Genomic DNA, 24,761 nt, shown 5'->3' on the forward strand with positions numbered 1-24,761 from the left:
TGGATTTCCATCTTGGGGTGCTGGGGCTCAGCTCTGCAGGGTGATGGAGGCAGCTGTGGGATGATGGTGCCAATAACCCCCCCCCCTCCCGGGCACCGCTGCAGCACAGTCCCCAGTGAGGAGGGAACCATCTCTGGAGATCGGGTGCGTGCTGCTGTGGGGCTGGGAACAAACCCCACACATCCGACAGGAGCCTTTGACTTCCCTGGGCATGTGGTGCAACTCTTGGTGAGAGCTGGAGGGTGTCCTGTGAGCCCTGACCAGTTGGTGGATGAAGTGCGGAGGGATTTCCTAAGGTCTTTGTGGGGATTTAGGTGCACAAGTTGTCTTGCTGTTCCTCTGTGTGCTCCTAAACCTCTTAGATAATCCCCTTTAAATAGCAAGGCTAGGGCAGCGTGGGATTTATTTTAAGCCCTTTCAAAACCAGATTTTATGGTCAGGTCTTGGACTCTGTCCCCATTCAGAAGTGTTTAAAACTGTCGTTCATCCCAAACGGACCATTTTATCGCTGCGGACTCCACCAAGACAGGAGAGATTAGCTCTGGCACAGCTTGCCACTTGGATGGCCGCCGTCTCTGCTCCTGCCTGGGCTCCCACCGTGGCATGGGGACATGCTGTGGCTGTGACTGCCACGGGCAGCAGCGTTGGGGTGCCAAGAGGAGACAGGCTGAGCCCTCACCTTGAAGCGCGGGTTGGTTTGCCTGCAAACATCGCTGGGCAGCGTGTGCGTGGGGACGAGGGGGACCTGGTGAAGCTCCTGGGTTTGCTCTGTCCCCCGGATTTGCCCTGGCAAGAGCCATGCTTTCGCTCCGCCAAACTTCTTACCTTCGCGATCGGTGCTGGGAGAGGCTGACCTGCGGGGGGGGGGCGGGCACTGCCCCCGGAGAGATGCCGCGCTGATGAGTTGCAGCTCGTTAATTACCCCGGCTGCGGCTTTAAGCGCGGCGGGCGTGCTGCCGGGAGGGCGGGCTGCTGGGGGCTGTCCCGGCCGACACAATCCCCGCCCCGGCTGGCAGCGGGCGCGGCTGTTTACAGGTCCGACGGTTGCCTTGGACTGCAAAAAAAAAAAAAAAAAAAAAAAAGTAAGTGGCCCCCCCGCCCCCAATTTGCAAGCTGCAAAGCCGGTGGGTGCCGGAGTCGGGGTCGGGACGGGGCTGGGCTCCGCGGGCAGCCCCGGTGGCGGAGCGCCTCCGGCGGCGGGAGGCACTGGGGCGTCCTGGGGGGGCGAGGGGCGGGATGCCTCCCCTGGGAGGGCATGGGAGCCCTCCGTGCCCTGGAGCCGCCCCCTAGCCCCGCTCCTGTCCCCGTCCCCCCGTGGGTGGCCCGCTCCTCTCACGCGTGTCCCGTGGAACTGAGTTTCTCTGCACTCCCCCCCGCTCCCGCCGCGGTGGTGCCGTGTCTGGGATCCCCGGAGCCCTTGCTCCTCCGCGCACCCCTAGGCCGAGGCCCGGGGACCCGGGTGGCAGAGGAGTCCTCCCCCAGCTCTGCGTGGCCGGCTGCGCTCGGCGGCTTGGCGGTGGCAGGCGGCAGGAGCTGAGCCGGGTGACAAAACCCGTTCCCTTCCCTCTTAGCCCCTCTCTGTCGTGACAAGGTACAGCCCCAAGCCGAAGCGGAGAGCTGCGAGAGAGGTCAGCTCCTCTAGCAGAGAGCTGCTCGCTCCAGCATCCCATCCTGAGAGGTGAAGGGGCGGGGGTGGATGCTGGAGCAGGCTGGTACCCCCGCCTGCCTTGTGTGGAGTATCCTGGGCTGGGGGAGGGATGGAGAGAGGGAGGTTGTGGTGTTTCCCTCCCCAGGGCAGGTTTTCCCGGCTTGCAGGACTTAAACCTACTCACAGGCTTAGTGAGCCGGAAATTCCCTGTCGCTGCAAATGCAAGGAGAAGTGCCAAAGCAGAGGCTGAGAAGCAGTCATCTTCCGCTGGCGAGGGGGGGTTGCTTGGCAATAGCTAGAAAAAGCCCTAAAGAAAGTTAACGGAGGAAATCCAGCCACTTAAGCATTTTGTTCTTATAGGTTTTGACAGCTGAATTTTTTTTCTTTTCTTAATAGCTTAGTCTCTCAGAGCCTGCTTCTCACTCCCCTCCCATCCCTCTGCTCTTTGGGAGCTGCAGCGGTTTCATAGGTGATTAGAAAATGAACCGATCTGCCCTCTCCAGATTTATTGTTGTTAATATATTCTGGTTTCCCAGAGAGAAGGCTGAGAAAGGAACACAGGGTGTTCACTCCTCTAAAGCACCAAAAATGTGAAGGAGAAACCCGGTGGTCTCCATGGTTGTGGACTGTGGGGCTGGGTGTCTGATGCGGGTTTCACCTGTGGGACTGACACCACTTTGGGACCTTCCCAAGACTTACTGCCCTGCTCTCGAGTGGGGAGGTTCCTGCAAAAATCCACTTTCTTTGAGGTTTTGGGGAGAAGCAGGCTGCATATGTGTTGTGACACCCATGGGTTGGTGTCACCCATGCCAGTGTTGGATCTGGGCAGGGTGGTGGAGGTGTGGGGCAGCCCAGGGCTGCTGTGCCCCCACGCACCGTGTCTCTGACAGCACCTCTGGGCAGACCTGGTTGCAGAGACAGGGATCTCATCTCTGTATGGCTGGAAGCAGGAAATTGCCACAGCTGATGCTGGGCAAATTTCTGTCTCTTTAATTGAAAGGTTTTTAATGACAGAGGAGGAGAGAGCAGTATGAGGCAGCTGTTCACTGGAAGTGCTTGTTACTGCAGACGTGGAGCCGGTTCTGCAACCCTCATGTACCTGGAGTTACAGGGCCCAGCTGCTGCAGGGGACGGGATCGGTGATGGCCATGTCTCCTGTGGTTCTTCAGGCTTTGGGAGGCGGTGCTCCTCCCCAGGGATTTCTCTCTGCTCCTCTCCCCTGGGTGATATCCCAGGGGGTGACAGGGGGCTGGGGCAAGTGAGAGGGTCTGAAGTACCCTGAGAAGTAGCAGCTAGGGTGGCAGTGGGCAGCCCTGGCTGCTGCCGGCTTGGAGCAGCCTGGTGGGCTGGAAAAGCAGTGTCAGAGACCTGGCTGCTAAATATAGACCCTGGACGTGATCAAAGAAGGCAGGGCCCCTGCACGCTCTTGCTTGCTCGCCTCCTCCCGTTTCCCCCCCCTTGAGCTTTGAATAGGAAAACCTCTCCTTCCTCTGCCTGTTTGGGCTGTGCCGGAGCAGGCAGCCCTTCTTATGCTGGAGATTTTGACCTGGAAGCAAAGGGGGACCTTTCTGGGCATGGTGAGCTCAAAGGGTGGCAGCAAGGAGGGTGCAGGGGAGCTGTGCATGCATGTGGCACGTCTGGGATGCTGGGGCAGCGCTGCGGTCTGTCAGCCTTGGCAGCCTTTGCTTGTTGGGGTTTTCTCCTTGGCTGCAGCTTTTTGAGAAAAAGAGTGCAAGTGCTGGGAGCCAGGAAGGTGTTTTTCGGGGCTCCTATCCCAAAAATGTACATTGATTGCCCTCTGCTTGCATCGCTCAGTGAAAGTGTTAGGACATTGTGGCCCCGGAGCACTTCTCAGAGCCCTAGGACTTGGCAAAGGGGAAGCTGAGGCATGTGGCAGTTGTGTGTCCTTGAGCAGCTGCAAAGCCCCAGATAATGTCCATGTCCTATGTCCTGCTCCTGCTGTTGGCTACCGCCAGGAGCCATGAGAGCTGGGAACTGTGTCCCTCTTCAGTGCCAGTCCTCTCCTGGAAGAGAGTCGAGCTGGCACTGGCCTGGGGGAGCTGATGTGTGCTTTACCTTCCCCTCCAGGAGGATGCTTCAGTGTCTGGCAGCTCTGCTCAGGGCAAAGTCCATCTTGTTCAGCTTAGTGTGGGTCACTCAAGGAGATGGGTGCTGGATTGGGTGGGGAATGGGGTATGGTCCTGGGGGATACTGAAGCGAATGTGCGTGTCGAGGAAGAGTTTAGTGCTCAGTTTTTCCTGTGGTAACCTGGAATCTTATCACCAAAACGTGTGTTTTGTTTTTAGAAAACCTTATTTTTCCTTGAAGTTGTATGAATGTAAAAATGTGCTCCCAGCCCTCCAAAAAACTTTACTTCTGGATGGAGAATAATTATTTTTTCATTAGTTTTTGGGGTATACTGAATCGCTCTTCTTCCACAGGTGTGCTGAACTATTGCCCTTTCCTTGCTGTCAATTGAGGCAATAGGTGCTAAGCTCATGCTTTGCTCCCAGGACACGTAGAAGTTTTCTCCTTTCTCACCCTGCTGGGCAGGAGTTTGCACCTGTAGTGGTCCTGCACCCTTGCCCCCACCAGCTGGGCTTCGTGGGACACCCTGTTCTCTGGGACAACTCTGATGGTGTCTGTCTTTTGGGTTGTTTCTGCCTGTATTTTAGCTGTCTTATAGCACATATGTTGTCCCTGTGCAGGTGCCAGTTTGGAAGAGCTGCTTGCTACCACTTTCACTCAGCTTTCTTTTCCAATATGTGAAACCCCAGGGTGCTTAAGCAATCTGAGGAAATCAAAAAAGATGTGGCCGTTTTGGGGACTGGACCTGAACCGAGTCCGCTGTGACCTGCTCTTCACAGAAGCCATCAATCAAAGGATGCAGGTTCCCAACAGGCTGAAGGTAGCAGATAGCTTCAGCCCTGTGGATGAGGAGCCAGTGACAGAGGATGTCCCTCCTTCCTTTCGGATGCACATCCCTGACAGGATTTCTCTTGCAGGTAATGTCCTGGGTTGTCTTTTGGGGTGGCTGAAGGCTGGTGGGGTTCTACAACCTCCTAGGGAGTAGGATCCCTTTATAAAGTCCCCAGGTTTGCTTTGCAAGAGGAGAGGATGGGGCAGATACTGTAGTCAGCTTTCTTCTGAAAGGTAGGACAGGACAGTGGGGAGATGCTTGGGGAGAGGTGGGCAAAGGTGACCAACAGAAGGCAGGAGGGGTCTTAGTTCCAAAAGGTGAGGAGCAAAATGTGGAGGTATTCCCCTCTACATCTCTTACAGTTCCCTCTTGGCCTTTAGTATGCTCCCTGCTTTGGCATGCAGAGACATATGTCCCTGTCTCTTTGAAAAACAGCTCTGAAACTTCACTTTCCTGGAGCAGTGTGTCTGGTTGCCTTCCAGTCCATGCCTCTCCAGGCTGTCCTGCCACTCATAGCTGTGGGACATGTTTTTTGATGTATGTCTGGGACGAGACATGGGGTTGGCTCTCCTATATGGTTGGATCTCTCTTCTCTCCTGTCCTGAAGGCATTTGGGTTGGTTTAATTCTTCCCTCTCTCCTCTCTGTAGAAATATCAGATGCCAGTTTGAGGCCCATCCCACTGAACCAGCAGAGGAAGGTCCCGTCTGTCGTGGTGCACATGTCCCCGGACTCCTCTGCACAGTCCACCCACCTCGGGGAGCTCCCTTTTCTGCACGTAGCCAGCAGATCAAGCTCCCAGAAACGCAAACGATCGGTACTATATTGAGAGCAGATGGGGTTGCCTGTGGTGGGAAGGGGAGCAATCCCAGTGTTGGGTTTCTCCAGAGGTCTGTTATCAGCCCAAGCCAGAATTCATCTTCCAGGTTGCTATCTCCTCCTAGTAGTCCTAGGAGTGAGGGTGTGGGGCTGGTGGGATCTGTTTCTGTCCCATAACCAGTACACACCTGCATGCTGGAACACCCATTCAGCCAGATGTCCTACTGCATTTTGTGAGCAGGAGATAGGCTGAGGTAGGTGCAGTCCCCCAACAACCTCCTTCTGCTACTTTTGAAGTCCCTTTTCAACTACTCTTTCTCCTGGATGAAGTATGTGATGGAGCTGTTTCATCATTGCAGCGTAAAGGGTTCTGGTGTCAGAGTTGAAAGCAGATTTTTTTTTAAAACTAATTCAAAGAGAGGCCCCTGACATGGGCAGGCAAAGGCTTGGTACGGCTGCTGGAGCTGCTGATCTGCCTTCTCAAGTGCTTTCACCTCCCTGAGATTCAAGAGCCATTCCCGAATGCATTAGGTTCAAGATTTTTGATCTGAATAGAGATCAGATCAGCAGGGTCCTTGCTGGTGACCCTCACCCTGCTCCAACCATGTCTCCTCACCCACCCCAGCATCAGTTCACCAGGTTTGGGGCTCACGTAGCGCTCCCACCACTGAGGGCTTTCCCTTTGCTGACAGGCTTCTGGCACTGCAGACCATGCATGGCACCAGGCTGGGCTCACCCTGCGCAGGATCTCTGTGCTAACACAGTTGTGTTTGATGCCAACAGGGCCATCACAGCAGCAGGTCACGGCGGGAGAGGACTCCAAGTGACTGCACCCAGCTGGCCTTGCGCAGCCCGGGCCAGCACCATGAGCGGTGAGCACAAACCCAGAGCCGTGTGGGGTGGGTGGGGATCAGCATCCCCTGTTGTCTGTGCTGCTTTGATGCTCTCTGGTGTCGGTGCCCCAGGGTGGGGGGTATCCAGGTTGGGGTAAGGCAATGCCTGGCAAGTCCTACTCTTACACAAGAGGAACATGGCTTCTGGTATCAGAGAGGTTTGTGCCAGGCAGTGTTGAAGGCAGCTGTGTTGGTCCCCAGGGTGATGAGCTCTCTGCTGAGATGCACATGGGGGAGCATGTCCCCTCTTGCAGCAGGCTGGGACTGCTGTCGGTCCTTGCCTGGCTTGTCCCGGTCTCTCTGGCTCTGCCTGTCTTCCTGTTGGTGCTTTGCAATGTGCTCTCCTGTTCCAGCACCAGCATAGCAGAGTGCTGGGGGCTTTGGGCAGGTGACCACGGGCAAATGAGACACCAGGGCTTAACTGAGTTTCTGAAAGGGTTGTTGAAACTTGTGGTGCTGTGCAGACAGGGTGGGCTAAGAGCACACTTGCTTTTCAGCTCTTTGAGTGTAGCTTGTGAGCAGTATCATGGTGATAGTGATCCTCTGCTCATGGCCTGGGGCTCCGGAGTCTCTCCAGTGGAGAAATCATCTCTAACTTAATCGCAGAGCAGAGCCATCTTTCCCCCTAGAAGTCCAGGGTTGTCCTGGGTGGCAAGAGGTCTGCCTTCTGCAACCCCTGTGAGAGCAGCTGGTGAAGCTCTGGTTATCACGGAGCCATGGCTTGGCTTTGGAGGAGTCAGGCAACTGCCTCGGAGCCTGAGGGCTGCTGTAGGGGGTTCTCCCACCTGGTGACATGGGGGTCTGGGTGCCAATGGCATTGCCCAGAGGTGCTTGGAGCTGCTGAAGGGATGAAGGGCACTGCCAAATGCCAGGCTGTGCCTGTGCTGTACGAGGCCAGAAAATAACAGGCGTGATTCTGTGTGCACCCCAGGCCGGACGCGTGCCCCCCGCCTGCACGCAGTGCCCCGCTCCCACTCCTCACAGAGACGGGCAGGATCTACTCCATGCAGAACATCTTCCAGACCATGTACCTCCTGGGCCAGGTGCTCTTCCACCGTGTCCAGGACTCTCGGCAAGACCCAGTGCCGTCCAGGTGACTTTGGCTCGTCTTGAGCCACCTCCCTGTCATTCTGCAAGGACTTGCCTTTGCCTTGCTAAGGCATGAGCCAGGCATGAGCTCTGTAAACCGCAGGCTGCAGGGTGTGGGAGCAGGATGGTCCTGCATATCTGCCCCAGACTCTCCTTCTCGCCTGTCCTGTCTGCCAGCTCTGGGTGCCTGGCCCGGCAACGCCTGGTGCAGCCAGCCTGGGTGCAACCTGCTAACCCAGCCCAGCTTATGTCTCCTGCTTGGTGTAACACCGATCCCCCAGGCACCCCAAGTGATTGAACGCTGCCTGTGACATTGCTGGGATTACAGCTGCTCTTCACTGCTGAGCAAGTGCTAATTTTTCTGCATGCCTTGATAGCTTGATGGAGAGAAATGTGTGAAGGGGGAATCAAAATCCAGAACAGACGGCCTGACCCAGGTCCTGTCCACGAGACACCCTCTTCTGCAGGCTCCCAGCACCCTTGGCTGTATCTTGGTCACTCTTAATTAACCTTTTTCCACGAACTGGCTGCACTGAGTTACTCATCCCATAGCCGATGCCTCTGGCCAGGGTACAGTATGCCTGTGTGCTCACTGGAATAGGTATGCAGTGCAATCTCTCTGGATGTGCTGGAGCAACTATCTCCACCACACTCTCATCTGTGCACATACAGTAAATTTAACGTGTTCAAAGACATCATTGCAGCCTTAAGGTGTCCCCACTGCTCTAAGGCTTCTGAGCCCCCAGAGGAATGTCTAAATACTTCTAATTCTCCTTGAGCAAAGCCTCCAGGCAGAAAGGGAGGAGAGTGAGCATCCATCATCAGTGCCATCAGTGGCACATCCTGCCTTCCCTCCCCAGCTGGCGCGGAGGTGCAGGCAGCAGAGCTGGCTTCTGCCTGCGGATGATGCAAAGTGATGTCCCTGCTTTTAACCACAGTAGGCTGACTGTCTTAAAATGTCGCTTTTTTTTTTTTTTTTTTTAAATGAAGTCTAGGCATGCCAACAGACCTGATTAGTGGCTACGTAAGACCTTCTCCCTCCTCCCATCAGCAGTAGAGGAGGTTTAGGCCATGGTACCATGAGAGGTGGTAGCTTGCAGACTGCTGTAACGCAGTGGGGTGAGTCCCAGGCCTCTCCCCAGGTCTTGATCTCTCTTTGAAGCCAGCCACCTTGAAACACCTCTTCTTGGTACTTTGCATCACTTTAGATGCATACAGTATCTCTTCGATACAACAACTTTGTACCCTTATGCAACAATAAAAATAAAAAAAATGACTGAGCTGACTTGTTTATCCTGAAATTTTAGTAAAGAGAAGTCTGGTCTTGGACAGAGACTGGAATGTTTGCCTGACAGTGACCTCTTGAAGGGTATGAGTCATCAGAAGGTAATTTCTAGTCTCTACTCTGAAGGGTGTTCTGTATCAACTGGGATTTTTCAATCAAAAGCTGCAGGATGTGTCCTTTTTTAATGGCTCTGTGCTGTGAGAAATTGGATTTTCTTTCTGTTGTGACTTTCATTTTACACTGCAGCTACATTATGTGAAGGTACTATCTCACAAACATATTTTCAGAGATTCACTGAATCTCCTCTGCATGCTGTTATGGCTTGTCTTCAGCGAGATCAGCATCATGTTGCAAACAGGAATAAATACTGTCTCCTCCCCAGAGTCTCTGAAGGAGCGGTGTTAGACACTCATTAACCCATATGGTATCAGCGAGTGCCCATGCGAGTTATTGGTGTGCATAGGGGACTTTTGATTATAGCAGAACTGATGTAGAGCTAGTCTGTGATGATGGGAACAACAGACTGAACGTGGCAATTTTGATTTTTCTCACTGTGGATCTACTTTTATTTTGTGGCTTTATTTTGTGGCTCAGTGCTGTGGGCCCTGCAGCAAGCCTCTGTCTCCAGGGGATGCCCTGGAGATCCACAGTCTGTATTGCCTCTGCCAGTACAGCAGCTAATCCCAGTGGTGGCCTCTTTCTTTCCACTGATGGAAGAAAGTGGTGCATGCTGGGGTTGCTTGTTTATGTTTCAAGTTGCAGGTAAAATTTTCTTTAAGAGCAAAAAGTGATACTTTTTTTGGTCTGGGGAGTTGGGGGAAGTGAGCTTGTGGTACCTGGAGATACCGGAGAGGAAGAAATCCTTGTCTCGGCAAACAGGACCCTTTTCTGCTGGCTGATGCACTTGCTCAGATAGTTTTCCCCCCTGTTGATGGCTGCTTCCCACCAGCAGGATCCTCACCTGCTGATGTAAATGAGATCATCTCTCCATTTCGACATTGGCCCTGTGATACGTATTTACCTGACTGGCTCTAAAGATGTTTTATCCAACCCTTAACGAATTCCTCTGGCTACAAAGAATGGATGCTCGGTAAATATGTTTTCTCTCTTGGACCCCTAAAGAAATACAGGCATGCAGGTTCCCTGTTCTCTGTCGTGGCATGGGCTGTATGTTTTGTTGTTATCACTATGGGGTGCATGGTGGAGGGGTATAAATATGCATGGTGGGGGTTAGGAAGAGATGAGTACATGCTGTGCAGGTGCTGTTTCCTCTCTCCTGATGCTGCATCCCGACAGCACATCCTGGGCACGCACACGCTACCTGCATGGCTCAGCTCCCCGTGGCAGTGCCATGCGTGTGGGAAGGCATTTGCACCTCTTGAGCAGTGTTTGTCTGTCTGCATCTCTGTTTTCCTTCCCCAGCTCCCAGGAGGCTGGCCTAGGCCCAGAGAGCGCCTTGGAGGAGGCTGGGGTGGCTGAGATGGCAGCAATGAGAAAGCAGGTGAGATGGTGGTGAAGGGCTGCAAATGTTTCCTGTGAAAGCAACGGGACGGTGGGTGAAGGGGCTCCAGGGGTCTGTTGCTCAGTCCTGATGGGCTGGTGTTGCCAAGCTAGTCCCGGCTGATGCTGCTAATGGAGAAGCAGGGGAGGGCTTGCATGTCTGTTGACCCATCAAGCTCCTGCCCTGAGGGGCTGTAGGGCTACAGGAGACAGCCAGACCCCTCCATCTGCTGGCAGTAAAGGGCTCAGATGCTCTTCTCATGGGAAGGGCTTTTTCCTGAAGCATCTGCTCAGGAGCTGAGGTACTGCTGCTAATTCTCCCCCCTCAAAGACAGCTGCTGCTCTAGAAAAGGAAGACGTGAGGGAGAAGGCAGCTCCCATCCCTCCATTGCTTGCTGTCCCACACCTCTGGGCTGCAGCCAGTGTCCTGCACTTTGCTGCAGGGCTGACAGTGGCCCCACTGCTTCCCTTGCAGTTGACGAAGATCTCGGGGAGGCTCCGCGTGCTGGAGGAGCAGTGCAACGCCTGGCGTCAGAAGGAGGCCCTGGTCTACTCCGTGCTGATCTCTGCCTGCCTCATCAACACGTGGCTCTGGCTGAGGAGATGATTTCCCATGCCCCGACCTCCCCTGCCCAACCCTGGCAGGGTGGGTGAGGGCAGGGAGAGGATCCTTGCTCGTGTACTTGGAAACAGTAAAACTACGTGTTTCTTCTTAACTTGACCTGCTTTTTGCACTGTAGGCCCTTGAGGATCTGTGTCCTTTAGGCTCTGATTACAATGAAGGTGCCATCCCTCTCCCATGCTCTAGTATCAGAGGTGGGCGAGGGAAACGGTGAAGCTGGACCTCGTGCCACAGCAGCTGTGGACGGGTGTGAGGGAGAGGTGGGGTACAAGCAGTATGGCCCAACACGTGTAGTCCCAGGGCTGGGCTGCGGCCGCAAATGCTCTGTGTGTACTAGCAGCCACCTTGTATGTTTGATGGGGTCAGTGCTTGTGTGGGACAGTGCTGCTGCGAAGAGCCCAGGTCTCATAAGAAATTGGTGCCTGACATAGGAGGTGTCTGTCCTGTGCAAAGCAATGGGAGACCCACTGGCCCTTGGACTGTCTGCCGGAGGAGATGCAAAACCAAGGTGTTGGGTGTTTGCGGACACGGGGTCCTGTTACAGTCTTAGACTGGTGGGCCCAGTCCCCTGACCATGTCCCAGCTTGGATAACTCAATTCTGACCCCATAAAAGTCCTCAGCCAACTGCTGTGGTCTGTTCCTCATCTTCCACCCCAAAAACTTGTGTAGAGTGGTTGAGTGTTTTTTAAACTGCTGGTGGGTTTTCTTTTCTTCCTTGTGCAACTGCTCTTTGATGGAGGTAGTACTGCCGGTTCTCCTGTGCCATAGCCCCTGCTCTAGGAGGTATGGAGCCAGAGGACCCAGGAGCTCCCATCCCTGCAGCTGCTGCTGTGCCACCATCTCCTCGGCTCCCATCCTGCTGGAGGCATTTCAGCAGTGGGTTTGCAAATGTTCAGATCCAAAGTGATTGTAAGAGCGTTGCTGAGGTCTGGACTTATCCAAGAGCTTGGCTCTTTCCCAGAGAGATTTAAATGGGAAACCTCCTCATGGTGACTCTCTGGATTATAAGACCTCGTACCAACAGTGGTAGCACCAGACAGGCCATGGAAGATTGCCCATTTGGGCAGCAGTAGGTATTTGTTAGATTGCCAATGCCAGAGGGTAGGATTGCTCCCAGGTCTGCTGCCAAGCTGTAACTTCAGCAATGGTGCAAGAACACAGGTGAGGGGAATTCTTGGCCCAGGCCCAGAAGCTCTTTAGCTAAAAGCAAGCCCAGTTCAACAGCTTTGCTGTTTCTTTCCTTCTGTGGAGTTTAGTAACACTTGGATCTGAGGTGACTTTGAGATACTTTTGGTGGTTCATCCAGCACATCTGCTGGAGTTGTGCTTGCAGGCTCAGGGGGCAATGTTTTGGCATGGCTTAACAGGACCTCTGTGTTCCACCTATAAGTAATTGTAGCTGGATCTGCAGGTCATCCAGGTGTCCCAATAGCTTATTTACAGACATCGATGCTTGGGTGTTTTCTGCCTGCAACTGCATCTAGCATCCGTGACTGTAAATCTGGCAGCTGGACATTGACTAATAAATAACTGTCCCACAAGTAATTGCAGGTCTGAACCTGTGCCTGATAGCTGAGCTGAGGAGAGTACTGAGATTTATTGCAGATGAGAGCCAGGATGGTGTGGTGGGCTTGGCATGCTATGCCGTGCTGTGGCAGCGTGTACGTAAGGGATGGGAGCACTGGTGCAGGGGTGGTTCCTGTGGCTTGTGGCTCAGGGATGTGGTCAAGGTTACCAGGGGACCTTACACAACAGGCCTGTATAGGGAGGCTCCTGCTGTGTGACTCGTGCCAGGAAAGTAAGTAAATCGTTTGGCTGGTTTCTCTTCTCTGACAGGTGCAAACATGTTTTGGAGAAAGCTTATGGTTGGCTTTTTTTTAAGCTTTATTTTAGGGTGAGAAGGGCTGACCATTTGGGGGACACACCACCTTCCATGTGCGGATTGAAGGTGTTTGGAGGAGAGGTGATCAGACTGTATGTGTTCTCAAAGGCTAATTATTGGCAGGTTGTAGGGGATGCAATATGACTTTTACGTGAGGCATAAATCCTAGTGTAAATCTGGAAACGATGACCCGTAAAATGCATATTTTAATAAACTCCGTGTGTTCTGGATGTGTTCTTCTGCCAACCGTGGAGTCTGATCCTAGTATCCCAGTGGATGGGAACAAGTAAGATTTATTCCTTCGGCAGCAGGACCCTGACCTGGTGCTGGATGTCTCAGCCACACATGCTTATTTAATCGGAGGCTGGCTTACTGACATCTCTAGAGCTACAGGCCGTTTGGCCTGCTGGTGTAAAACACGCAGGCCAGCCACCCTGGCTGGGGGTGATCTGGAGGAGGAGGGTTTCTGGTTAATGCCATTCCTGTTGGGGTGTGATGCTTTTATTTATTTCCTTTCTCTCTTCCCTGCTTCCTCCTCCTGGCTCTTCTTTGTCCCAGGGCAGCACATGTGGTAGGGCTGGGTGTCTCCTAGGGTCACTGCCACAACAACGTTCATGGAAAATAAAGTGTCTTGTGCAATATGGTGCTCGAGGGAGCTGTGAGGGAGCGGCTCCTGGAGTTCCCATGTGGCTTTTGAAGGCAACTGCAGGCAGGGAGCAAAAGGAGAGGTGGAAGGAGGACACATGCTGCTGCAGGAGCTCCTGGTCTGTGAGCTGTCCCCAGTGCTGGGGTCTGTGGCGTGGGGACAAGAGCACGGTGATGCATCCCGTGCTCCTGGGTGCTCACCCAGGAAGGACCCAATGCTGCCAGCAGCCCTGGCCAAGGCTGCAAAAATTCCGTTTCTTCTTCTGGGCTCCTTGCTGTCCAGGTTTTCAGTGAGATCAGAACAAGTGGAATTTAAGGCTTTGGAGGAAAAAAAAAAAGGTAAAGCTTTGATAGCAAGGGACTCCAGTGCTGGTGCTTTCAGACCAGCCCTGCGCATGGTGCAGGACTCTATGTGCATGGCAGGGACTGATCCAGCCTCAGCCACTGCAAGGGGCCAGATGCTGGAGGAAGGGGGTAAAAATTAACCTCTTCCTTATTGCCTTGGGGATGCAAATTTTTTGCTAACTGGTCATTAGAATGACTTTGTGAACAAAATATGAGGGCAGAAATTGGTGAAAGATGCATTTCATGATCATTTCAAACTCTGCATCTCTCTTCACCAGGACTCCAGAGCAGCATGTTTGGTCTCCTGTTCCCTGTGCATGAGAAGAGGTAACTGGATGGGAGGGTGTTAAAATGTGGCTACTTCTGCAAATTTCCCATCATAGCAGTAGCTGTGGCACAGCCTGTGAAGCAGGGAAATAGTCACCAGCTTTGTTTTTCCCTAGGGCAGAGGCCTGGGAGGGGAGCAGAAGATGTTGGCCCAGGAGGCAATGCCAGTGCATTCCCTCATGCAGCAGGACCTGAGCCCAGCTGGGGCTCTGCTACCTGTGCCTGTCCCTGAGTGGGCAGTGATCCTTCCCCAAGGTTTGCTGGGGACTCGGGAGCTGCCGGACCCAGAGCTGCTCAGGATGGCTGCAATCTCCAGCTGGGCTCTGCCCGAGAGATGTCTGGGGTCCCTCCAGCCACCAAAGAGGTGACAGAGGGAGAAGGGGACGTGTGGGTGGGGAAATGGAGCATCCCTGAGCAGCACATTTCCCTCCTCCCCTTTTATCCCCCAGACACAAAGCTGGCTGCTATTAACTCCTCTGAAGTGCGCCTTGCTGCTTCGGGCATCGAGGATGCTCAGGGGATGGGCGTGCTGTTGTGACGAGACGCACGCACGCGTGTGTACCCTCCCTGCGCACCGCTGCTGCCCGGGCACCTCACCTGCTTCTCTGCTTAGGCAGGGGAGAAGGGCAGGAGTGCACGCAGCTTGTGCTAGCTTTGCTTTGCAGCTCTACATGTGTTTTAAAAGCCTGAGTCTCCGGACTCGGAGACAGCTTGGGAGGCTCCCGGGGCAGGGATGCTCCCCAGCCACCCCTGCTAGCCCACGTTAGGCAGCAGCCAAGTGTTGAAGGCTTCGGGAGACGCCAGGCTCGTAAGTAGACAGTGGTAGATTCTTGGCAGTGACTCTGCTGCCCCAGGGAGGTGGCTTGGTCGGGCTTGCATGACTGTCCCTGTGTGTGCAGCGTGGATGTAGTCTTTGTGTGTTGGTAGAGGTGTACAAGGCATTGCCTTGTCCAAGCAGAGCCTTGGCCATGGGCTGCACTGTGTGAGAGCATGAGTGTGTTGTCTCCAGGAACCTGCCTTATCCATGCATTGTGGGTATGGAGGGCATACTGTGCCCTGGGGGGGAGCAGGCAGGGCGGCCAGAGTGGGAGTACGTGATCTAGGTAGGGCTGGGCAATGCCTGTGTGCCTTTGTGTCCACGCATGTGCAAGTCTGTGTTTCTGTGAGGTGCTTTTGCATGGTGCGATCTATACTAGGGTGCAGCAGAACAGTGAGGGCTGCATGGGATGCTGGAGCTGGGTAAGACCCGTGGGCATCTCTCACTTTTTAGATAAACCCTGATGAAATTCCACACTTAACAGCTCCACAGCAGCCTCCACGTATTAATGTAGGGTCTTCTCTGATGCTCTCTGAAACCAGATGGTAGCTCTTGCCATCAGGAACCTCAGCAAGGGTCTTTTTAAATAGAAAACATTAATTTCCAATGCAGGGGAGATTGCTGTGGTGACGAGAGGTGGGACTCTCTGGGCAGACCACCAGTAGGTTGCAGTGCCCTGGGGAAGGGAGATGGTTGCTCAGGTGCAAACACCCTTGTACATGCAAAGTCTACCCCATGCTGCTGCACAGCATCATCTCCCTGCCAGGGCTGGCCTTGTGCTTACATTCCTTATGGGTCTATTTTTTTGTCCTCGGGCAGGCAGTGGTGCCGAGAGCCGTGGGCTTGTTGTTATGGCACAGCTCACTGGCAATGCTGTTGCCCCGGCAATGGCTGAGGAGCCTGAACAATGAGGAGAGCATCTTTCATGGGCCACAGGCAGATGTGGGATCTCTTGGAGAGGGTGAAATGCTCCGCAGGACTCTTACTGCAGCATCAGCGACAGCTGGTGGTGGAAAACATGGCGTGGGCACATCCCATGGCGTTTGACCTTCTTTTCCTATGCTGTGCTGTATCTCTGTGTTCAAACCACGTGGTGTGTCCTGCATGGCTCTTCCTGTGGCTGTTTTCTGCTCTTTGCAGGCCTCTGGGCCAGGGTGTGTGCCCATGGTCTCCTCGCATGGAGGATGACTGCCAAGAGTAATGGTCTGCGCAGCTCACCAGCCAACTGCCATCCCTGCCCACCCACCCAAGCCCGAGAGGATGGTGACACAGAGGGGACGGGGCTCAGCATCAGGAGGTCAGGCTTGTCCCTGGTTTGGTTGAGGGAGGCAGCGGTGGGGCAGGGGAGAGGAGGGCCAGTTCGGTGTGTCTGCCGAGACCTGGCATGGTCCTCAGTTGCCTGCTTCCTCCACCTCATCTGGCTGTGGGCAGGTGCCATGATGGCAAGGTGTGGCTGTGAACCCCCTTTTCCCCACTGCAGGACCGGCTCAACCCAGGATGACACCTCCTCAGAGCTGCAGAGAGGGGGTCCTCCGGATGCGGGGGAGCAGCCGGCTGCCCCCGCTTTCCAAGGCAGACAAGCCTTGGCCAGGTACCTGTGTGTGCTGCTGGCCTGGGGTGAGCCTGAGCCTTTTGTGCCTGGCTTTGTCACTGGGGGCTTGCATGGGTTCAGGATCCTCTCCTGCTGTATGGCATTCAAGGGTTGCAGGGACCAGTGTCTGTGAATGCTGCTCTGTGTGCCCTGGTGCCCGCAGAGAGGGCTGCGGGAAGAGACAGCTCCATCACCTCTGGGGCCCCGGGAGGGCTCGGGGGCTCCTTTCCCTTGCAGGCAGCCTCACTCTGCCCCAGTCACCCACACATTCCTCATGTCCCTGTGGGAATGGCAGCAGAATTGGGGAAGGAGCTGTGGGACTCTGCCAGGGTGGGCTCTCTTGCTCGTGTATTCTTGGTCCCAGACCATCACTACAAGGGGGGAAAAAGGAAATGTTTGGACTTGAGAGGAAGCTGTGAGAGTTTTCTCAGCTGTAACCCCCACTTGCTCTCAAGCTTTTGCTTCTCCTTGCTCCACAGACACCTCCTGACTCTGCCTCTCTCCCCTGTCCAGGATAGTCCGACTGGTGCTGGTGCTGAGGGACTGGGCCAACAAGAGCTTGCATGAGGAGCAGCAAAGGCCAGACCCCTTCCTCGAGCGCTTCCAGGGCCCTGAGCTCCAGACAGTGGCTGCAGGTGCTGGGAACGATCTAGAGGATGAGGAGACCGAGGAGGAAAACAAAAAGTAGGGTCCCTTTCCTGTGGCCTCAGCCGCCCTTGGCTGGAGATCAGCTGTGCACAGTGCTCGGGGGCTCCCAGCAGTGATGGCTAATGGAGGTGGATGAGGATGGGAAAGGGGGAGGTAGGATGCAGTAGTGAGAAAGGTCCTCCCTGCCCTCTCCAGCCACTGTCCTGGCAGCCAGCCTGGCTTTGCTGGGCTGTTGTGCAGGCACACAGGACCTGGTAGTCTGTCCCTGCGGAAAAGACCTGGCCTGTCCCTCACCTGTGTGGTCTTCCTCCCCTGGTCCATGCCCTGGTAGGAAAGACACATTGCATGGCTTGTGACAGCTAGCAGACCTCCCCATTTTCAGAGCAGTTCAACACTAGGGTTGGCATTTGGAACCAGCCCTGGGTCTGTAAAGAGATGCACCTTCAGCTTGTGCGTATGAGGAGCTGGGGACAAGCCAAGGGATGTGGGGTCTCTGCCCAGGAGACCACAGCAAGTACAAACGCATGGGATTTGCCAGTCTCATTCATCATCTGCAGGATGAAGGGAGATGAGGGGAGTGCATTTGCTGCCCATGCCCCGCCAAGAGCAGACACTGTGACGGCAGCTTTCTGTAAAGGCTCTTTCATATCCAGCCCTTTCATCTCCTCAGCTCATGCTCCTGGTGAAAAGTAATAACCTGGCTTTTCTTCTGCTGGCTAATTAAAGGGCAAAGCTCGTGGACTACTCTGGACCCTACCATTATACATGGTAATTAAAACACCAAGAAATAATTGTTTTCTGTAGGAGAAAAATATCTGAGCCTTGTATCTGAGTCTTTACTAGTCACGGAAAAAAACATTCTGCCCTGTGAGATTAAGGGGAGCTTGTTAATTATCAGAGGGAGCTGAAGCATGCTGTGAAAGGGCTGCTTGGTGCCAGTGGGCTCCTGGGGAGACGGCGGTAACTTCTTACCTGCGGAGCTGAGGACCTACAAAACAGCAGAAGAGCCCTGAGTCTGGTAACTCTGAACATGAGCTGCTGTTCATGGTCATGGGAGCCTCCACAGTTGCAGGCTCAGGTGCAAAGCCTTTGGGAAGAGGCAGATGATTACTCCCTCTTCCTGGGTTAACCCAGAGCCCTGGTTTTCCAGCCCTGGGTCTGCTGTCAAGCGTAACGTCAGTGACTCTGGCCACCTGCCGTGGGCAGTACTGGTGATTTAAAGCTGAAATTACCAATGTAATTAAACACCGTTATTGAGGTTATTAGTGCTTGTGGGTGTTAGAACAGTACTGGCTGGCTGCAGGTGAGTCAGTGCTTCCCGTTTGTTGATGCTGTACGCCCCAGGGAGCAGAGAGTCCCTTTCTCAAAAAACATTTAAGTCGTACTTTCTGAGCAAAAGATAAGCACTTTTAATGGGGAGGTTGGACCATCTGCTTGCCTGTGGCTGTACCCAGAGCGAATGTGAAGGACTGCCGCTGGCTTTGCACCGAGTACCGCCCCACACTCTCCGGGCAATGCAGGTGCTGCTGCCTGTGCCGCTGGGGAAGGAGACTTCAAGGCAGAGGTTTTGCTTTTGAAGCTGTCTGAAGCAGTGGGGTAGACAGGGGGAATCCGTTGGCAAGTGGGTTGTTTTTTTCCTATCACTGGAGGGAGTTTTGCATGTTCAAAAGCTGGAAGGGAGGGAGGGAGGGAGAGGAAGAGGGAGTTTTGCCCTACCACGCTGCAGCAGCTAAGCCTATCAGCCTAGCTGCAGAGTTTCTCTTTCCTGGCTTCTCCAGTGAGATCTGGTGACTGCAGCACACACATCTTATCTCAGAGTCCCAAGATGAGCAGGATCAAACACTTTGGAGCAGTTCAGAGGCTGGACCCAGGACTGAGCAGACTGCAGGCAGGCAGCTGCGAGCAGCATTGTGATGGCAGCCTTGCAATGCCAGCTGCCCCCCTGGGTTGCTGCTCTGGGGTTTGGGCATTCCCTCCTGGTGCTCCCACTGATCTGCAGCACACTTTCCTTCCTGCTCTAATCTTTTCTTAAGATCTATCTGGCACCAATCCATACCTCAACTGGGAGAGGCAATGTCATGTAACAAGAAGTTTTCTGATCACCCTCTTCCATACATCTGTTTCTGGCTCTGCCACTGGGGTGCTGTGTGCATGTAGGCCACCTGCTTTGCCTTACAGTCCTACAGTTTCCTCTTCTGATACCTTACTGAGCCCAGTTTTGGGAATAAAGGAGCTTAAACAGTGCTGGACATTTTTGCCTAGCACTGCTGGGATTGGTTTTAGCTTACAGACTGGCACTCAGGCTGCAGCTATGTTTGAGCCAGTCTAGTGCAAGGGATGAAGGATGTGGCTCGGATGGTTCCCTTCCAACCCTATTTTCTATGCTTAGCCCTTTATTCATACATTGCCAGCTCTGGCTTCTCTCTGCTTCCAGGAAAAAATGGCAGATCTTTGTGGTGGACCCTGCAGGGGACTGGTATTACCGTTGGCTGGCTGTCATTGCAGTTCCTGTCCTCTATAACTGGTGCTTGCTCATAGCCAGGTGAGCTGGGAGGTTGTAGGGTCCCTGTCTCCTCTAATCCTCCTGTTCACATGGTTGTTATGGCTCAGCCAGGATCACACAGCTGACACTAGTGGTGCTGGGGCTGCTGGGAACCTAAAGGAAAGGGACTCCCCGCTATCACTGTGACTTCTGCAGTGCAAAGGCAGAGCATCCGTTCTGTGGCCCTGGTTGGAAAGGACCATGATCTCTGGGTAAAGCTGCAAGGTGCATTTGGGAGGTGGTTTCAAGAAGTTGCTTTACCTGCATCAAGGGAGGGCAGATTTTTCAGAGAAGGGCATTTTAATCTCTAGGAGAAGAGGGGCAAGTGACCAATCTCTGTTGTAGAGTCAGGAGCCTCAGAATCAGCCTATATTCAGCTGTAATAGCTGGAGATGATAATGGAGATGTGTTGGTCTCATCACCCTATTTTATGACCTTCCTCCAGGGCTTGCTTCAATGACCTGCAAAAGACCTATGTTGTCCTCTGGCTGGTGTTAGACTACATCTCAGACTCTATCTACATTGGGGACATAGTGATCCACCTGCGCACAGGTAAGCAGAAGCAGCATCCTGGCTTGTGAGGGCTTTGCTTGAATCCCCTAAAAGTGGAGATAAGCTGCAAGGGAGAGGCCTAAACTACAGGTCCATTAGAAGGAGGATTTTGTCTACCTTGGCACTCGCTAGTATGAAGCAGTCTCCAGAGAAAGAATCTAATTAAAAGATCTGAGAAACGAAGTAAGTTTCAGAATGAAAGATTAATCATCCCAGCTTTCAACTTCACCTTTGAATAATTGTACAAAATTACCTGCATTACTATTAGTATTCGGGCATGGTTGAAGGTCTGTATCTCTGATTTTGCATCAGTTCAGCTAATGAATTACCTACACGGAAAAATGGTAGAATTTAATGTTCTTGGAACATGGCAGGTGGCTGTACGTTTTCTGTTGGAACTGCAATAATTCATGATCTGGAGGATGGAAACCTTTGTGTCCCCATTTCTTCGTGGCAACAGACTCCCTTAGTGATATCTTTAGGTGGCTTTTGCCAGATGAAGGGCTTGAGTGATAACAAAAGCCTGTAAACTGAGTACATCAGGTGGAACTGGTAGTACTTGGATGATCTTGTGTATATATGCACACATGTGCATGGCATACCATAAAATGTTTCTCAGAAGTGCTTGCAAAGCCTGCAGAAGAGTTGAACATAAGGCAAGATAATTCTATCATTTGCTTCTCTGTTAGGTTTCTTGGAACAGGGCCTCCTGGTTAAGGACCTGAAGAAGTTACGGGATAACTACATCCACACCTTACAGTTCAAGCTGGATGTTATGTCCATCCTGCCCACAGACCTGGCATACTTTGTTGTGGGATTACACTGCCCTGAATTGCGTTTCAACAGGCTACTGCACTTTTCCCGCATGTTTGAATTCTTTGATAGGACTGAGACCAGAACCAGCCACCCTAACATCTTCCGCATCAGCAACTTGGTTCTTTACATCCTGGTCATCATCCACTGGAATGCATGCATTTATTACGCCATCTCCAAGGCCATAGGCTTTGGAGCAGACACCTGGGTCTATCCCAACATCACAGACCCTGAATATGGGTATCTGACCCGGGAGTACATCTACTGTCTCTACTGGTCTACGTTGACTTTGACTACCATTGGAGAGACCCCTCCCCCAGTGCGTGATGAAGAGTACCTCTTTGTGATCTTCGATTTCCTCATCGGTGTCCTCATCTTTGCCACCATTGTGGGGAATGTGGGATCCATGATATCCAAAATGAATGCCACTAGGGCAGAGTTCCAGGCAAAAATTGATGCCATCAAACACTACATGCAGTTCCGCAAGGTGAGCAAAGACATGGAAACCAAAGTCATCAAGTGGTTTGACTACCTCTGGACCAACAAGAAGGCAGTAGATGAACGGGAAGTCCTCAAGAATCTCCCTGATAAGTTAAGGGCAGAGATTGCCATCAACGTTCACCTGGAGACACTGAAGAAAGTGAGGATTTTCCAGGACTGTGAGGCAGGTCTACTGGTGGAGCTGGTGCTGAAGCTTCGCCCTCAGGTGTTCAGCCCAGGGGATTACGTTTGCCGGAAAGGAGACGTTGGGAAAGAGATGTACATCATCAAAGAGGGGAAGCTGGCTGTGGTGGCAGATGATGGAATGACACAGTATGCTTTGCTCACTGCAGGAGGCTGCTTTGGTGAGATCAGCATCCTCAACATTAAAGGGAGCAAAATGGGCAACAGGCGCACAGCCAACATTCGTAGCTTGGGCTACTCTGATCTCTTCTGCCTGTCAAAGGAAGATCTTATGGAAGCAGTCACAGAGTATCCTGATGCCAAAAAGGTCTTGGAGGACCGTGGCCGGGAGATCCTGATCAAGGAAGGGCTGCTGGATGAGTCAGCTGCAGAGGCAAGCACGGAAGTGATTAGCATGGAGGAGAAGCTGGACAGGCTGGCCTTGAACCTGGACACACTGCACACCCGCATTGGCCGGCTCCTGACAGAGTACAATGATGCCCAGATGAAGCTCAAGCAGCGCATCACTGTTCTGGAGTCCAAGATGAGGCAGCAGGATCTGGAGGACTTCTTCTCTGATAGTTCAGACAGTCTGCTTGAGGATGAGGAGAAAGATTTACCTGGTGAGACGCAATGAGGGGATGCAGAGATCAGCTAGATGATGTCTGGCCTTGTGCTGAGACAGTGTTTGCTATTTCACGAGGCAGATCCTGTGACTTCTCTCAGGTCCTTAGCACTGCTGCTGCCACTGCCTTGATGGCAGCTCCTTAGATGGCTCCAAATCAGGTGATGCTCCTCCTCTGGCTTGTCCCTTTTCTTGTTGCCTTGATCTGAGACCTTGGACTTGGATCACTAAAAAGAGGAGAATGGCTAATGCCACTGCTAACATTTCCTTCCAGCTTCTGCAAAAGTTCTGTGCCCATCACACCTCCTTCCTCCTATTTGCCTTAATAGAAAGTGGGACATGAACCTTGCATGGAGGGGTACCTGGACATGCTGACCTCCCACGTATGTTGAGAAGACACAGACTCATAGTGGACTGAGCCTGCCATGTGCCACCTACCCATCCACACAGGGACAAAGGAGGAGATGGGCTTTGGAAGATGCCGCATTCCTCGCAGATAACAAAACCACCCCAACGACAGAGACCGAAACACAAGCCAGATATTTACAAATGCATTTTGGTTTGGGCCTTTGTAACTCGCTTTAGGTAAATAGTCTTCACTGAGTGTCTGCAGACACCCAGTCTGTACTGAGAGACTCCTTACCTGCAAAATACTAAAAATCAACTAAGACGGCCCAATCTGTGCCTCTTATATCTGCAAATGGAGAGGCTTGTCTGGGTCACTGTCACTACCTAGGTCATCTCCACCACCCACACTGAGGCTGGACATCTAGCTGGAAGGGCAGGCAGCTTCCATCTTCCTGCCTGCCTTTTTTCCCCCTGCTATATTTGGTGCTGTCAAATGGCACTCAGTACCCCAAGCACTGCACCTTCCGGGGGGACAGCATTCCCAAGGCCTCCCACTGTGGAGGCAGCATGATTTCTATTTGGGCTATGGATGTCTTGGATAAGTACAATACAGAGGTAAAGACGGCGGCTCGCTGGCCCGACAGAGCCTGTTGTGCTTTGTGCAGAAGGAAGACAGTAATTGTCTCTCATCCAGCTAATGATGGCCAGATGTGCCAGGAAGGGTTTGACTGAAATGAGACATTTTTAAGGAACAAAGCAGTGGTGGGACCCTACTGTGCCTGTATTTGCTTGGCTGTGGGTAGCTCAGAGAGAGAGTGCAGAACACATTTATTTTCTTAGGCAGGAGGTTTCCTTGTACTCAGTGGGAGTTTGGGGGCTTTGCAGGCCAGTTGCCTTCTGGAGGAGAAATGAGTGGCAGAGCCAAGGGGACACATGTGCAAGGGTGAAAACACGACACCATCGCATGCGCTGGCAAAGATCTGCCGGGCTGTGCTGCAGCCCTGCAGGCTCCATGGTGTGAGCAGCTTGTTGGTGAGGGGTGCAGTGCAGGAAAGGCCACCAAAACCCTGCAAGCAACAGCAACCTCAGCACAAGCAGTAATGCTACCCATGCCTAACAGTACTGCACAGGTGCTGGGACTGGGGCATGCAACCTTAGTGCTTGCTTCTGTCGTGTAGCTTGCCCCGACCTGCATGTAGGCATCCGGGACCTCCTGCTCCTGCCCACTGGGTCCATGGGGTGGGCTGGGGCTGGTTTCCAAGGAGGAGAATATTTGGTGGAGAAGGGAATTTTGGAGGAATTCATGTTCTGGGTCAAATTCAGCCAATAGTTTGGCTAAAATAATGGGATGACACATGGGGAGGTATCAACCTGGAAAGGTTTATGGTGGAAAACTGAGTGTATTTGCTTTGTCCTTTCTTTTCCCTCCAACGTAAGACTGCCTCTCCCCATTTTGTATGAGAATTTTCCATTTAAAAATAATGGCCTTGTTTTCTGGAATTGGTGGGGGAGGGAAGGTTAAATTACCAAAATGAGAATTTGGGGTAAGATAAAAAGGTTTTTGTCATCTTTAAATTAAACTGTAGGGTTTCTGTGTTTCGGGGTTTTTTTTTTTTATTACTAGGATGATTTTGGCTGAATCTGAGGTGGTTTCTGCTCTGCTTTTTCTTATAACACCAAGAGCCCTGGCTCCCAGCTTTCCCCTTTCCTGTGATTTATCGCTCCTGAATTTGCCGCTCCTTCTTTGCCTGCGGCGGGCGGGGAGGGTGCGGGCGGGCAGAACCCCCCTGCCAGCCCAGCTCCGCCGGGGGACCAGCGGCGGGCGAGCACCCACCTCCGCCGCCGTCGCCCTGCGGATGCGGGGAGGGAGCCAGGAGAGGGTGCTGTGAACCGCGGAACGGCCGCGGCACCCGGGGCCGGCGGCACCCAGCGCCGGCGGCCGCCCGGGGCTGCGGGGGGCCGGACGCCGGTCCCTCCGTGCGGGCGGTGGGTTCGCAGCCACTCGCGTTTCGGCAGGTGCGGAGAGCCGAGTGTTTGCCGGTGGGAGCTGTAGCTCCCTGGAGGGTGAGTTGGAGCCTCTTCCGTCACCCCGGCTCTTCTCAGTTCCCTTTTGCCTGCCCCATGCACCTAACCCGCGCCCCTCTCCGTGGGTGGCAGGTTGGGAGTCTGGGGGCTTTGCTTCTCCGCA

General features: G+C 53.3%; 2 protein-coding genes across 14 annotated transcripts; both read left to right on the forward strand.

Annotated features, from left to right (window-relative positions):
- Nucleotides 1-716: 716 nt before the first annotated feature.
- On the forward strand, nt 717-10,869 carry FATE1 (fetal and adult testis expressed 1). Of its 6 annotated transcripts, XM_041119184.1 has the most exons (8): nt 717-1,086; nt 1,962-1,964; nt 4,357-4,653; nt 5,218-5,384; nt 6,170-6,258; nt 7,211-7,372; nt 10,076-10,154; nt 10,629-10,869. In XM_041119184.1, the coding sequence occupies exons 1-8, from the start codon at nt 900-902 to the stop codon at nt 10,758-10,760; spliced, it is 1,116 nt and encodes a 371-aa protein (XP_040975118.1). In that variant the 5' UTR covers nt 717-899; the 3' UTR covers nt 10,761-10,869. The 6 variants fall into 6 exon arrangements, with proteins under 6 accessions (XP_040975118.1, XP_029852366.1, XP_029852368.1 ...); XM_029996506.2 differs by lacking the exon at nt 1,962-1,964 and having other exon boundaries at nt 717-1,082; XM_029996508.2 differs by lacking the exon at nt 1,962-1,964 and having other exon boundaries at nt 717-1,082; nt 4,426-4,653.
- A 185-nt stretch (nt 10,870-11,054) lies between these two features.
- CNGA2 (cyclic nucleotide gated channel subunit alpha 2) lies at nt 11,055-24,169 on the forward strand. Of its 8 annotated transcripts, XM_029996495.2 has the most exons (8): nt 11,055-13,641; nt 13,926-13,974; nt 15,932-16,088; nt 16,272-16,382; nt 16,896-17,066; nt 19,465-19,572; nt 20,018-20,124; nt 20,814-24,169. In XM_029996495.2, the coding sequence occupies exons 2-8, from the start codon at nt 13,965-13,967 to the stop codon at nt 22,235-22,237; spliced, it is 2,088 nt and encodes a 695-aa protein (XP_029852355.1). In that variant the 5' UTR covers nt 11,055-13,641; nt 13,926-13,964; the 3' UTR covers nt 22,238-24,169. The 8 variants fall into 8 exon arrangements, with proteins under 8 accessions (XP_029852355.1, XP_029852356.1, XP_029852358.1 ...); XM_029996496.2 differs by having other exon boundaries at nt 11,055-14,782; XM_029996498.2 differs by having other exon boundaries at nt 11,055-14,338.
- The last annotated feature ends 592 nt before the right edge of the window (nt 24,170-24,761 follow it).

The sequence above is a fragment of the Aquila chrysaetos genome, chromosome 21, assembly GCF_900496995.4.
Source record: "Aquila chrysaetos chrysaetos chromosome 21, bAquChr1.4, whole genome shotgun sequence".
Lineage (NCBI taxonomy): Eukaryota > Metazoa > Chordata > Aves > Accipitriformes > Accipitridae > Aquila > Aquila chrysaetos.

Bases quoted from the DNA above. Each gene is read 5' to 3' on its own strand.
- FATE1 (XM_041119184.1), top strand. From the start codon at position 900: ATGAGTTGCAGCTCGTTAATTACCCCGGCTGCGGCTTTAAGCGCGGCG. The intron at 5,385-6,169 runs GTACTATATTGA...TGATGCCAACAG, and splicing joins CCCAGAAACGCAAACGATCG to GGCCATCACAGCAGCAGGTC. The intron at 7,373-10,075 runs GTGACTTTGGCT...TTCCTTCCCCAG, and splicing joins CAAGACCCAGTGCCGTCCAG to CTCCCAGGAGGCTGGCCTAG.
- CNGA2 (XM_041119182.1), top strand. The intron at 16,383-16,895 runs GTACCTGTGTGT...TCCCCTGTCCAG, and splicing joins GGCAGACAAGCCTTGGCCAG to GATAGTCCGACTGGTGCTGG. The intron at 19,573-20,017 runs GTGAGCTGGGAG...ACCTTCCTCCAG, and splicing joins TGGTGCTTGCTCATAGCCAG to GGCTTGCTTCAATGACCTGC.